Below are 14,951 nucleotides of genomic sequence, written 5' to 3'. Positions count from 1 at the left end.
TGTTTTGACCCAAAAGATTTCCCTCTTAGCCCAGACATGTAGAGATCTGCAGTACTTACTCGGAGCCCGGGTGAGTGTAACCAGTGATTAGGATTTATTACTTATATTTTACTTGGTATATTTTCATCCTGCACTTCCCCTAAGGTGCTAAGAATGACATACATTGTTCTCAGCTCCTCTGCTTGATCCCCATAACAACTGTATGCAGCCAAGATGTTACCTAAAATAGAGTGTTTCCTGAATTTCGATGGAGAAATTAGAAAATTCTGGGAGACACAGTGAGAAAGGTTACAAACAAGATATCCACCAAAGTTTATGAAGTTGTTCCCTTAAAATCTTGCACAGAGACCAAAATGACATTGAATAAAAATGATTTTTATTGTGAAACAAATTTAAAACCTAACACACCTGCATGCAATTAACTACACACTCACACAAGAAGAAAAAACACAACAAAACAAAATCAAAGTCCAGTGACACCTTTAAGACCAACAAAGATTTATTCAAGGGGTGAGCTTTGAAGTGCAAGCACTCTTCCTCAGACTATGAACTGACCATGAAGAAAAGTAAGAGGTAAGATATAATTGCAGGTCAAGGAAAAATTCTAGTTACCTTCCATGGAAATGCAGATAGAAGAGACAGCAGGAAAGCCAGAGTACTGGGTCTAAGATTGCCCACAGAACAAATGGCAACCCAAGTTTAAGAACCCAAGTTTATTGTCCAGAGGCTAAACCTGGGCTGATAGCCCAATCTAAAGCAAAGTACTTGAACTAATTGCCAGTGTGCGGTAAAGAAATGTAAACCAGGGTTGAGACAAAAGACTTTTGACTGGATTACCAATGAACTTCATGGTGAGGGAGATCATAAAGAGGTTTTTCGGGTAAACGCAAAAGCTGCATTTTCACCTTGCATACTCCAGGGATCTCCTGAAGAAATGTGATATCCAGCCAAAGAATCTACATTTCATATGCTGTGAGAATGCAAACATGACCGGGTCAGTTTCCTGGGTGAAACTGGCTTGTCTTTGAACAGTTCTCGCCCTGCTTGGTGAGGTGCAGAAAACATTTCCTAAAAGGTGGTTAGGGAGCAAACTCCCCCTTTGCCTAAGGAGGACATCTTTAAGCCGCTTGGGGAGTGGTATCATATTTGGTTAAGGCTGTTGTGGGTGGAGAGTGGGTGAAGCCGGTCTGGGTGAGGGCCCAATTGGAAGGTGTGAAGCATCTTCCGATTGGGCCCTCAACCGGACAGGCCAGAGTTCTAGTCCCGACCCCCCCCCCCAACCACACACACAGGGAGCGTTGTGAGGTGCCACCATCACTTCACTCTTGGCCGCTCGCAGAGAAGGACATCAGGTTAGTGGAGTGCACCTTCCTTCTAACACAAGTGGCGCCTATAGGCCTGGGACTGGGAAATGGCTTCCGCGGGTCCCGGGGAAGCCACAGCCTCACTGGGAGGGCGGGGGAGCCGGGGATGGCTTCCCGGCCATGCGGAGTACACCTGTCGCCTCCCTGGGGCACTGGGTGTGCTCGGCGCCAGGGGAGGGGCTTTCAAAGCCCATTATTACAAACGGGCTTTGAAGTTAGTTTTTAAACATAAATCTGTATGAACAACATTAGGACACTGGGATGAAACTGGATGTAATAGTTCCCTTTCTTTATTGTGAATACATTTGTATAATCTGAAAGGGAATATTTTCTAACTCATTTCTAAGCAGTTGTCATGTGGCATGAAATGCCAGTGTGTGTGTAAAAATAACCAGTTTTTGGTTGCACATCAACCAAAAACCGAGGCTGAAACTGAGAAATCAGAAGGGGACTGATGGACTGGTTACTGTGAAGGAATTCAAAAATATCTTTAAAGAAGTGTTGGTGCAGATTAAGATCATGATCATTCATACTATGATATTCCCTATTACTATGTATGAATATTAAAGTTGGACAATGAAGAACGCTTATTCATTTGAAATGTGGTGTTGGAGGTCAAGGACTTTTACAAATATCATAGGTTGCCAAAAAAAAGACAAATAAGCAAGTTCTAGAAACTAAAATTATTAAACTGAGACTATCATAATATGAGAAGATGAGATTTAGAGGAAAAGACAATAATGCAAGAAAACTTGATGTCAGTGGGAAAAGAGGGAAATAGATTGCCTATTATGCACAGATGTCTTCCCTCAGTTTAACCATGCATGTCCATTGGGTTTTCTTTCTCATTCTGCCTTTTCCTTTGCATTAACCGTGCATGTCCCTCAGGTGTTTTTCCTGAATTCTGTGTTGATTTTTCTCATTTCAGCATTCAGTTTGCTTGCATTTCTTTCTACAATGCCTTTCTCTCTTCTTGTGCTCGTGTGCAAAGAAGGGGGTTGATAACAGAGAAGAAATAAACACACTGGAGCTTCACAACTGTGGTAGTCAGACTCAAAACATCTTTTGTCAGTTTAACTGTGAGTATTTGGAAAGGCTTGACTACATTTCCTTGTGTTTCCGGTCATGCAAGTGACTGAAACATAAGGGTTTTAATGGAAGGTGAGGACTTGCTGTCTTGAATCATCATCATGGGTAATGGTTTCAGTAAACGCATCATTTAACTTTCAATAAATGCATCATTAAAAATTTTTAACTGCACATACAAACCCAACTGAGGATTGGCAGCCATATTCATTGCTGGGCTTAAAAAAGTGGTCCATGACCCAATTCCAGATTGCTTGTACAGCATTCAAAGTAAAGGCCTACCAACTCAACTTCAGTTTGCAAGACCTGAGCAAGGCCATTCACAAGAAGATGTTGTAGAGATTATTAATTCCTAGGGCTGCTATAAATCAGAACCAGATAGCACATAACAGATACTATAGGGATGTTAAAAGAGCTGAAACACAAAAGACATAATGTCCCTAGATACTTATAGCTCCCCTGTCCCAAATCCTGGGAAAATGGATTATTAGATATCTCTAGCTCTCTCCTAGACCGTTTATGCACTGGGAACTTCACTGTCCCACCCCCCTGTCAGGAGCACAGATTGGGGGCGGATGAGGTGCACCAGGCCAAATGCTCCCCCATGTGGGTGCAGGAAGAGGTGGGGCAACCTGCCATGACTAAAACTCCAGCCTGCAGCCCAGCATGAAACCTCCAGTGCATAAATGGTCCTACTGAACTTCAGTTAACAGTTCTTGGTCACAGGGAATTTCTAATATATTAATCTACATGCTATATATACCCATATATAGATACAGATATACCCAAAGATTCAAGAACTAGAAGAGTTTGGCACCAAAAGCCAAAGTGAACTCCCTTTTAAAAGGATGTGGGAGTGAAATAACTTGGAACATTTGAATAGAGCAGTTTGTCTATCTGTGTGGGCAAGTGAGGGCATCTTAGGTGCATAGGAACTATGGAGACTGAATGCTGGTCACGACAGTTGTAGTACCTGTGGGGAGCAAGAGAGATCAATATGAAGAACTTTGAGAGAAACAGAACACACAAATGGAAGTGTTGGATTTTTGTTTTTAATTTGGTAGTAATCGCAAATGTCTTCGTTTCAAAATCAAGTTTTCCTTCATCTCTAGGCTCTCATTTGTCTGTCTCCACCTTCTACCTTTTTAGCTGTCTCTTCCATTCAGACACAATAAAAACATAATTTATTTTGACAATGGCTAGTTAGTGAAACCAACTTTTTTAGTGAAACCAGTTTTTTCTTGACGAATGCTGGTTCCACCCATTTACTCTAGAGCAGGAGTGGCAAAACTGTGGCTTTTCAAATGTCCATGAACTACAATTACCATGATCATCTGCCAGCACCATGCTGGCAGGGGTTCATGGTAACTGTAGTCCAAGGACATCTGGAGAGCCACAGTTCGGACATCCCTGCTCCAGAGAGATGTCTCTGTAGCCAGGGAATGAATGGGAGTGGTGCTGGGAAGATACATCACATGAAACCATTGTTAGTGTTAACTATGTTTTATAAACCAACTTTAAACCCTGGCTTCAAATCCTGGCTTAATGGATCCTAGTTAACCAGTCATGCTAAACCACAGGTCTCAGCTGAGCCATAGTATTCTAGGAAGTGATTCAGTGTCCATTGCATTTCCCCAAAGATATAAAAATCCAGAGAGGATTGACATCCCACCATGATGGGTCTCTGATGTGTCTGGATCAAAACACACTGGAAGCTTTCCTAGTAGAAACAGCAGTTACTGCTGCAAGAATGTAGAACAATAGCACTTACATGGGGGGGGGGGATCAGTTTATATCAGAAAATATGCCACAACATTTACATAAAGTATAATATTAAATGAGCTACTGGCTGTTTGCATCCTGCTACTAACAATACAGATAACATAATGTATATTAACCAAAAGGAGAATGGTTTTAAGGGGAAGGGAGTGAGATAGGCCAGATCTTTAAAAATGAGTCCTGACACTGTTGAGTTCAAGAAGAATCCTACATAAGAAGGGGAAGATAGATCATGGTTAGGTTTACTAGGGACCCATGTGTATGGTCTTTGTAACTCGGTGTTTGTTACAGGCTGGTGCTTGTTCTTTCGGTGCCTTGAGTTTTATAAGGGAACAGCCTTCAGGTCACTCCGAAGAGAATATCTTACTTTCTCGTGCTTCTTTGCAGCTCTTATCTTCAGAGCCTGGTTTGTTTCTGCTCATCAATAGACACCATGTGGGAGCTGGCCTGGCTCATCAGTGCTTGGGATAGCTTAATTAATGATGCCTTGACTTTTAGCCAGTATTTAGGATATAAAATGTATTGTTTTAGCTATGCATCTTGTCTCAAGGACTGGCTATATTTCACTGTGCATGTGCATTCAAGACCAGCAGACAGGAGCTTAGCCTGCTATTTCTGTAAGCTTGATCACTGCTTATTAAAATGTCCTGGTAAGCAAGCCTGAATCTTGCACATTATTTCTTTGGGATTTCGGTGAACCTGGAGCTCCTGGTCAGAGCCCCAACCACCAGTAATGTTGGGCAAACTCCTGGTAATTCTTTCTGATGACCAATGAAGCTCATCTGATAAGCTGATGGAAGCTGGCTGGCAAAATGGAGGGTAGCAACCTTCATCGAGGTATGCTGATGTCACTTCTGGTAAGACTCGAAAGCACTGCCATGACATCAGAGTGACACTACAGGGGTAGTCAAACTGCGGCCCTCCAGATGTCCATGGACTACAATTCCCAGGAGCCCCCTGCCAGCGTTCGCTGGCAGGGGGCTCCTGGGAATTGTAGTCCATGGACATCTGGAGGGCCGCAGTTTGACTACCCCTAGCACATGCCCAGAAACTTATGCAGTCCATAAAGTTTTGGATCAAGTGCTAGAGATTTGCGCAATGCTATGTCAGTGCTTCCAGGTCATGCCAGAAGAAGGAAGAAGAAGAGTTGGGTTTTATATGCTGCTTTTCTCTACCAGAAGTGAGGTCACTGCCTCCCAACAACGATCACTGCCCCCTACAGTAAATACCTGCCCCCATCTATCTCCCACCAGTTGCCAGGCTCTCCTTGGCACATGCTAATCATTGTCCAGTTATCTGCTAAATTCAAACTGATAGAGCTTTTACAAAACACGAGAAAACTATCATCTTCATAACGGTTGACAGTGTGTGTCATATAAAACAAACCACAATTGTAAATGTGCTGAGGAGTCAGGTCAAAAGTACATGCAGAATTGTGTTGATGATTGTCAAGCCCAAATATTCTAACAAGGGTTTTTCTGCAAAAGAAAGAAGACATACATTTGGTAAATATTAGACAGTGAAATCCCAGAATCTGAAGTCCTTTCCACTTGGCCAGTGTCAGCAGACCATTTCAGATCCCATAAATATTCCCAAGAATTTGAGTGGATCGTTTCCCACTGATTTCACGTACATTTTTGGTTTAGATCATAAGCACAAGATTTTCAGTTGTACAGCGAAACAAACAAGCAAACATAACTAAACAAAACCCCCAAAGCCAGTACAATGAAGCTGACTGGGCGGTCTTGGTAAAGTCCCTTTCTGCCTAATGGCTCTCACAGGTTTGTTGGGTTCGTATGTATCCAGCACATTTTATGTACAATGGCCCAGTGGTAGCCTCAGCACCCCTATACTTAAAAAAAACGAAGTGGGGAGAGCCAGCTGGAGTAGCCTGGCAGCAGCATACAGTGTATGCCATACACGCAGCAAAAGTTGGTCCTGCCCCTGTCAGTTGTCACAGCAAGGCAGTCTCCCTCCAGGTGGCAGGCCCATTGAAGCCAAGAGGCAGGCACCATGCCCAAGACTCTGCAGGGCTGGGCACCGGGTTGCCAGGTCCCCCCTGGCCACTGGCAGGGGATGGGGGAGTGGGATTGCCAGATCTAGGTTGGGAAACCCCTGGAGATTTGGGGGTGGAGCCTGGAGAACAGGGACTTGATGGGGTACAATACCATAAAGCCCGCCCTCCAAAGCCTCCATTTTCTCCAGGGGAACTGATCTCAGTAGTCTAGAGATGAGCCTCTAGGGCAGTGATCCCCAACCTTTTTATCACTGGGGACCGGTCAACGCTTGACAATTTTACCGAGGCTTGGGGGGGGGGGTGTAGTCTTTTGCCGAGGGATGTTGCTGTGCCACCTGAGCCCCTGCTCCACTTGCTTTCCCGCTGGCACCCCTGACTTCTCACCACCCACTGAGCGGTGCTGCCAGCAGCAGGGGGAGCCAAGGGAGCAGCCAAGGGGGAGCCCCAGCCATGGCGGCCGCTGGAGAGCATCAAAATGAGCTGGAGGCAGAGTAGCAGGGCAGCCCCCGAGGCAGCAGCCGGGGAGGAGGACGAGGTACTAACTGATCTGCAAACTGGTCCCGGTCCCCGGACCAGGGGTTGAGGACCACTGCTCTAGGTGATCCCTAGGTCCCATTTGGAGGTTAGCATCCCTGGCTGGGCAATGGAGGTGCAACTATCACCTGGAGGCAGGCATACCTCAGGGAGTCTCTCTTGAGCCAGCATGCTGTAGTGGTTAAGAGCAGTGGACTCTGGAGAACCAGATTGGATTTCCCACTCCTCCACATGTAGCCGGCTGGGTGACCTTGGGCCAGACACAGTTCTTTCAGAACTCTTTCAGACCCACCTACCTCAACAAGTGCCTCTTGTGGGGAGTGGAATAGAATGTGTTTGTAAGCTTCTCTGAGACTCCTGAGGCTAGAGAAATGTGGGGTAAAGAAATGCACAGTCAGGGACTCAGGCTTGGAAGAGGTGAGCTTTCCTGCCAGCTGACTCACTACAGGGGGGGGGGCAGTAGACAGGAGGAAGACCCAGGGTGCTGTGAACCTTTCTAGTCTGAGGTCCTGGCCAACCCTCACAGCAGCCTTCAGCAGCCCCTGAAATCATGTTTCTTGGAGTTGGCGAACCCCAAAGAACCGTGGGGGAGTGCAAATGGGGAATCTGCAGCAGGGAGGGGGAAATGAGCCCAAACCAGCCTCCTATCTTCTGCAAACAGGGGGGGGGGAACCTGTTGTGTAGGAGGAACTGCTGGTGGGTGACATAACAATACCCTGGGGGCCAAGGCAAAGGAAGAGAGACAGTTAATCCAGTGGGTGTAACATTTCTACTTGCGTCTAAGCAAGCTGTCACTCAAACACCACCTGTGTGATGCTAGACAACCAGGGGGAGAGGGAAGGCTGTACTAAAACAATTCAGGTGAGGCCAACACACTGATGAACACACTTGTAATTTAACTCCCTGCTGGATTGCTGCCGAGTACCTAGCTGGGGCCAAATTCGGCTGCCTGCATCTGTCAGCTGATATAATATTGCGGACAGTTTCGTTGTGGTCTAAGGATTCCCAGAACACTTTTATAATGGACTCACCTCTCTTTCACCATAACACACAGTCCAAGCACCTCCAAGGCAGCCATGGATTATTTGAATGATGCACAGAATCAGTTCGTACCCACTCAAGACCAGCAGGATGGAAAAAAGGGTGATGTTCCACTGCACGATATACCTCGGTTCCTGGCAAAGAGTCCATTTGTTGTGCTCGAGCAAATATCTATTGAAATAGGTAGCAGATGTTAATTTGTAGGCTTGGGCTGGGGGAAGGTGGTACATCTTGGGACTTCTGTAAACCCCAATTAGTATATCCCTTCTCCACAGTGCTGCTCTGACAAATTGCAATTTTTGGTCCCCATTGTTCTTCGCATTTATTGCGAGGAGGCCAGCTGCTCACACGTTATTAATTAATCTATTTCTACCCCAGCCTTTGCCTTGTGGTTCAGGAAGCGTACAGTTCCAAGATCTGAAACATATAAAAAACAGTGGTGGCAAAGGCTGTCAAGTCGCAGCTGAATTCTGGAGGCCTCATAAGGTTCCCAAGGCAAGAGATGTTCACACCTGGTCTGCTCACCTCTGCATAGCAGCCCCGGACTCCCTTGGCATTCTCCCATCCAATTACCGATGAAACTGGGCCAGGCTGGACCAGCCAACAAAACACAGTAAAACTCCTGCTAACCCCTCCCCCTCCCCCCAAACTGTCCAAAGATTAAACTCCATTGGGAAAAAATGGCCTAAGGGTTTAATTTCCCCTCATCTCCACAGGGAGCCCATTCCTGAAAGTGGGAGCCACTGCTGAAAAGAAATGGACTCTGACAGATGCCAAGCAGGCAACACTGAGAAATTGACAGCTAAACACTGAGATTGGGGCATGTGGACATAAGGGGAGAGATGGTCTTTCAGATATGTGTGAAAGGTTTTGAAGGCCGTTGCCTTGAACTCAATTTGGAAACAAGCTGGCAGCCAACTGCCAAACAAACTGACAGCCAGGCAATTCAATTTGTGTCCACGTACGATCTAGAAGTTCAAGTTAGTTTGGACATCATTCCTAAGCACTGAATTTCTGCCCTTTATTTTTAAAAATGTACCTTGATGAAGGCCTCCTTCTCACTGGGGTAGTAACTGGTTCCTGGCTATATCTCTCCAGGAGTGTGTGGAAGGTGGTTTCATGTAGTGATTGCATATCTGAATTACAGTCCATGAGAAACCAGCTTCACATTTTTGAACACTCAGTGGTGCATGCCCACCATCCAAAGCCTTCATGGACCAGGATTGATCCCCTTGGCCCTCCTGCTGCAGACTACTGAGCCCTCAGATTTTGTCAGTAGGTCCTCAGAAACAGCATAAGCAGCAAAATCAGGGAACCAGAGGAAATTGCTTCCCTCTTTTCCAAAGTGTTATTGAGTTTTTGGGAACTGGGTAGTGGGTCCCTTGGGTCAGTCATTCTGTCTCAACTTAAACCACCTTACTGAGTTGTTGTTGTTGTTGTTGTTGTTGTGAGGGTAGTGGGGTGGAGTAGGGTAGTGGAGGAGGGACAGATCTCATATGCCACTCTGAATTCCTTTCAGAAAGGGCGGGATTAAGAGGTAACAAAATAAACTGCATATAAAACACTTGCTTTCAAGAGGAAAGGCTTTCACAGCCTAGCCTTGTCCCAACCCCAACCCCAACATTTTATGGTGTAGAAAATCTGTTTTGTATGAAGAAGCAGAGGTGGTCTTAGCCAAAGGGCAACAGGGTAACAACACAGGGCCCTGTGCATGGAGAGGCCCCGACTGCCCCCACTCTGCCTTCTCAAAGGATGGAGGAAAAGAAAAAGATGCTCCTGCCATCATTTGCACCCACGTCATCTGAGTCTCAGTCAGCTGACTTCCAGTGGCCTCAGTGGCTCCCACCCACCTCAGATGGGGCAAGAGCTACTAATTGACTGGCTCTACTGAAAGGGGGGCAGGGGAGGCAGTGATTCTGGGGCCTCATCCTGGACTTTTTCTCAGGGTTCCATAATCACTAAAACCAATCCAGTGGGATAGTAGTCTATCAGACCAAAATTAAAATTTCAGATTAAAGGACAGTTCACTGCTGAAAATCCATATAATTTAAAGATAGCCTGCATTCCAATCAAGCCAGTCAGGAGATGTAGTTTCACTCTGAGACTTGTGCAAGCTGATAAACATCGGCAGGAGCCATTGGTAGCCATGCCAATCGTCAACAGAAGTTCTGGTGGCTACCAAGCAACCCTCTGCAAATGCTCCGATCCACAACCACCCAGTGCTTAGCCAGGAGCCTTTCCTGCATGCAAGAAATTACATACCCTCCATAGGAGTTAGAAAACGGAGAGCACCAGATTCTCTCAGTCCAGCAATAACAGTACGGGCCTTCGGACAAGGCCAAACAGCAAATGATGAAGCAGTATGCAGCACCAGCAATGCCAATGCAGGCTACCAGGACGACCACCAGTGGCTGCAGTGCAGAAACAGAAAGGAATTGTCAGCTGTTGCATTTCTAATGGACAGTCACCTTCAAATGACTGGAAGGGAAGAAGAGTCACTTACTGTGCAGTTTCTCCCATAGTGCTCATGGGCAAAACATCCATGGAAGTGACCGTGTTCCAATCCAATGAGAGTGAACGCTGGGACCAAAACCTGATATAATATAATATAAAACAAGGATTTATTTTATATTTATAATAGAAAACAAGCGTTTCATATAAAACAAATCTTCATTTGATTCATTTGTTAATTCAAATCCCCGCCTTTGTCCAAAGAGGCTCACATCCTTCTCCTTTCCTCTGTTTTTATCCTCACAACAATCATGAAAGTTAGGTTGAGCTGGGAGAAGAGAGTTAACTGGGCCAAGGTCACCCCTCAAGCTTCCATAGTAAAAATGGGGGGTTGGAATCCAGCTCTGCAAACACTAGTCTGACACTGTTAACCACCACAGCACATTTAGGGGTGCTAGCCTCCAGGTGGGGCCTGGGGATTCTCTGGAATGACAGATCATATCTGGACTACAGAGAGCAGTACCCCATTCATTTTGAAGCCATTGCTTGCAGAATCATGGGGCTTAGAAAGAAACCAAAACAGTACCAAACAGCGCAAGCTGGGCTGCGGGAATTATGGGGGCAAACCTACACTCTGCCGGGAACCTCAACGAGCTGTATCTTTCACTACCTAACAGATCTCACAGCTAGATTGAGGTGGGTAGCCATGTTGGTCTGAAGCAGCAGCACAAAATCTGAGTCCGGCAACACCTTTAAGACCAAAAATGTTTTGTTCAAGGTATAAGCTTCAATGTGCTTGCACACTTCTGCAGATGCACACTTCTGCAGATGCATGCACACAAAAGTTTATATCTTGAATAAACATTTGTTGGTCTGAAAGGTGCCACTGGACTCAAACTTCATTCTGATCTCACAGGGCCATTGTAAGGGTAACATGGGAGAGGGAGAATCATATCTGCCCCCTGGATCTCCTTGGAAGAAGGGCAGGAGAAAAAGGTAACAGACAGATAAATCTTGATGGCCCTCTTCTGTTCTTTCCCTAGTTCTGCAATACCCTTTTCTAAGTATGGTGACCAGATATGGGAGATTGGATGACTACCTAAGGTAGTTTGATGTCAACTAGGTTGCTTCAAACAGCAGACATCTTGTTTTGGGAAACAGAATACTTTCATCTGCACCATTTTTCTTTTTGCTCCTGTTGCAAAAGATTGAAGAATTCAAGAATGGGAATTCACAGAGATCACAGGCTGATAATATAATTTAATTTTACGAACTTCTCTTGTAGGACATGCTTGTATTATCTAGATAATGCATTTCTGAATTTCTAAATTTGCAAATACTTTGTTCTTTATTATGCTATTGTGATGGTAGAAAATTTCAGTAAATGACTGATCAAGGCATTGTACACTAAGCTCCTTTGTAGATGAAGCTACAGTATTCAGACCACAAAGCAGAGAGCAGGTGAAGCTCAGAAGATTGCCTGTACACCCTTCAGATGATCCAAGAAGTTCTACCAGGAAGGAAATATAGGTCCAGCCAGACTATAGGTCAAGAATGGTCAACTTTGGGGGGGGGGAGTGATCATAGAAAGATGGAGACAACTATAAAGTTACCCTCTGTTTCTTTCAACTTGAATATATTGTTTTGCTGTGTCTTATGAACCTCACAGGAAATTGAGTACACCTCAACAAAGAGCTGGAAAACCTGATTGTCCAGAGTCCCCAAAACATCCATCTGATTCCATTACCAGCAAAACCCATTGCAGAGTCCCTAGGGAAAATGTTTATTTGGGGAAAAGTTGGCTCGTGCATGCCACCCCAAATCCTGTTTCTACTTGTGGCAATCCCAGAATATCATAGAATCATAGAGTTGGAAGGGTCCATACTGGCCATCTAGTCCAACTCACTGCTCAATGTAGGATCAGCCTAAAGGATCCATTGCTTAAAGACTGCCAGTGAGGGGGAGCTCACCACCTCCCTGGGCAACCTATTCCACTGCTGAACTACCCATTTTTTTCAGAAGGAATAACCAATTTTATTAGTGGACAAGGTTCCTACTGTAACAGAGAAGGTGGCTGAAGTTCTGGGCATAGTTCTTCAAGTCAGGAATAACATGCCCCTTATACTTCCTCGGGATGTTTTTTTTCTTTTCTTTGTTTTTTGTATTATGATCTCCCCCTTATCAATCTTACTAATAACTATTTTTTTTTACTCTGGTTTTAAATGTTTACTTAATTTATACCCAAATCTGAAATTTGCCAATGTTGTATGCCTAGGTCCCTTTATTATTATTCCTAAAATCTGTTTTATTTTAAGCAGCTTGGAAATCTGATCTTATGGAATCTCTGGAAATGAACAGCCTCCTGATATTCCAGTGAGAAAGTGACACGAGTAAAATGACTTTCATTCAGGCAGAAAAGGTTATGCATTAGTAGCTGGTTGTAAGCCACCTATAAATGCATACGTACAATCTACAGCACATGTAAATTCTGTGGCTGAAAGGTGTCCCTTTTGTGTTTCATAGAAGTGGTTTTGATTTATAATTTATACTCAAACTTTTCCTAAATATGATTGTAGAGGCTTACACACCACTTGCAGTATTTCATTGCCTCCTACGTTCAAAATTAAGCTCCTATGAGTTAGCTTTAAAGGCAGTCTCCAGCATTAAACATCTGCCCTCATTCAAGGAACCACATCAAGGCTTCAGAATTGTGTTGAGCCTGCATCACCCAAGCGTCCTTCCCAGTCTCATTAAGGCAAGGCTGAGTTGAGTAGCTCTGAGGTGCCAGCTTGTTGCTCAACCGCAGCTGGTCAACTGGCATAAAAACTGGCTAGAGTAGGCCAGTGCTCCCTCTTGTCCAGCATCCTGTCTCACGCAGTGGGCAGCCAACCAGGTCCTTAGGAGGTCCAACAGCAGGGCATGGAGGCTGAGGTCTTCCCCTGATGTTGCCTCCTGACAGTGGGATTCAGAGGTTGCCTGTCTCTGAATGTGAAGCTTCCCTTCAGTCGCCAACCATGTTTTGGAACTGTTGATAGATTTATCTTCTGTGGGAGTTGGAGTGGTGTAATGGTTAAAGAGCGGGAGACTCTAATCTGGAAAACCAGGTTTGATTCCCCACTCATCCATGTACAGCCGTCAGGGGGACCTTGGGCAGACACCATTCTCTTGGAGCTGTTCTTGTAGAGTAGTTCTCTTAGAGCTTGCTCAGCCCCCACCTACCTCACAGGGTGTCTGTTGTGGGGAAAGACAGGGGTGAAGACAGTAAAGTATGTAAGTCTGTAAATCACTTTGAGACTCCTTCAGGTAGTGAAAAACAGGATATAAAAGCCCTAGCTCTTCTTGGTGTAGTGGTTAGGAGTGTGGACTTCTAATCTGGCAAGCCAGGTTCAATTCTGCTCTCTCCCACATGCAGCCAGCTGGGTGACCTTGGGCTCGCCACGGCACTGATAAAACTGTTCTGACCGAGCAGTAATCTCAGGGCTCTCTCAGCCTCACCCACCTCACAGGGTGTCTGTTGTGGAGAGAGGAAAGGGAAGGTGACTGTAAGCCGCTTTGAGACTCCTTTGGGTAGAGAAAAGTGGCATATAAGAACCAACTCTTTTTCTCCTTCTTCATCTCTTCATTTGTATAATTCCCTATGCCACCATTTTAACATCTCAGTCCACCCCCAGGCATAATCATGTCACAAAGCATGGTGGGAAAGGAATCTTTAGGAGCAAGCTAGATATAGAATATCTGAAGTCTGTCATGCATGGAAGTCAATAAATAATAATAAGCTGGTAAAAAACACCCCATCAAGCAATCTATTAAAAGGAAAAGAGCTTTGCCATCTTGTCTTCAAAAGACTTCTTGATGGCTTGCCATCTCTGGGGTGTTGGCCAGGGGTCTTGGTTAACGTCGTACATGGCTACAAGTCATCAGTCAGGAAGTCTGGAAGAAGTGGAAGGAAAAGGACCTGCCGACAGGCGGACACCTTTATACCTCTAATCCAGCAAGGCAACTTGAAACATTCCAAAAGAGAAATCCAACAACCGAGGGAAGAAAACCCTCCCGGCATGCATGGTCAGAATGGAGCCATGAAAAAATTCTTCCATAGTACTCACCAGAAGGCCCCCTCCTATAATGCCATGAAGACAGCCCACATACTTGCTGAGGAGGTTGTGCGCAGCGTATCTCGTTTCACCATTAGGAAAATAAAGCAAAACATTTGCCACAATGCACAACAAGGCAAGGACGAGCAGCTGGTACCCAATGCATCTAGCACACCTCCCAAAGCACATGTTGCTTGCAATCCTTCAAAAGTGCTCTTGGTAGTGCTGTTCTTCTGCTCAAGACCAGCCTGCAGGTACCCGCTCGAGAAACCAAAAGGGGAGAGGGAGCCAGCTCATCCCTTCTTAAATACTCTGGGTTACCTGCTAGTTACCTGTGCGGTGATTACCTCTCAGCCTGACCATCAGGTCAGGATTATAGAATGCCAGCCCTGACGAAGGCACAGAGTCCCTGCCCATTTCCAATCATCAAATTGCTACAGCGCTTCCCTTGGCTTTATTTTTTCCTTATTGGGATGAATAATAGCGTGGATAATCACATGCGAATAACAGGTTTTTAGGCACGAAGGTTGCTTTTTTGGGGGGGGGGACTGGAAAGGGTTTGCGAGACACAAATGGGAAAAAAGCAAA

The 14,951-nt window shown here is 45.2% G+C and overlaps 1 protein-coding gene across 2 annotated transcripts; it reads right to left on the bottom strand.

Annotated features, from left to right (window-relative positions):
* Positions 1-5,249: 5,249 nt before the first annotated feature.
* LOC143842595 (transmembrane 4 L6 family member 1-like) lies at positions 5,250-14,666 on the bottom strand. Of its 2 annotated transcripts, none has more exons than XM_077347833.1 (5): positions 14,376-14,664; positions 10,325-10,414; positions 10,084-10,232; positions 7,812-7,992; positions 5,250-5,707 (listed from the first exon to the last, which is right to left on the bottom strand). In XM_077347833.1, the coding sequence occupies exons 1-5, from the start codon at positions 14,550-14,552 to the stop codon at positions 5,693-5,695; spliced, it is 612 nt and encodes a 203-aa protein (XP_077203948.1). In that variant the 5' UTR covers positions 14,553-14,664; the 3' UTR covers positions 5,250-5,692. The 2 variants fall into 2 exon arrangements, with proteins under 2 accessions (XP_077203948.1, XP_077203946.1); XM_077347831.1 differs by lacking the exon at positions 5,250-5,707 and adding an exon at positions 7,077-7,143 and having other exon boundaries at positions 14,376-14,666.
* Positions 14,667-14,951: the final 285 nt, after the last annotated feature.

This window comes from Paroedura picta, chromosome 8, assembly GCF_049243985.1.
Source record: "Paroedura picta isolate Pp20150507F chromosome 8, Ppicta_v3.0, whole genome shotgun sequence".
In the NCBI taxonomy this organism is placed as follows: domain Eukaryota; kingdom Metazoa; phylum Chordata; class Lepidosauria; order Squamata; family Gekkonidae; genus Paroedura; species Paroedura picta.
The sequence above is the reverse complement of the archived record's forward strand: the minus strand, read 5'-3'. Positions and strand labels throughout refer to the sequence as shown.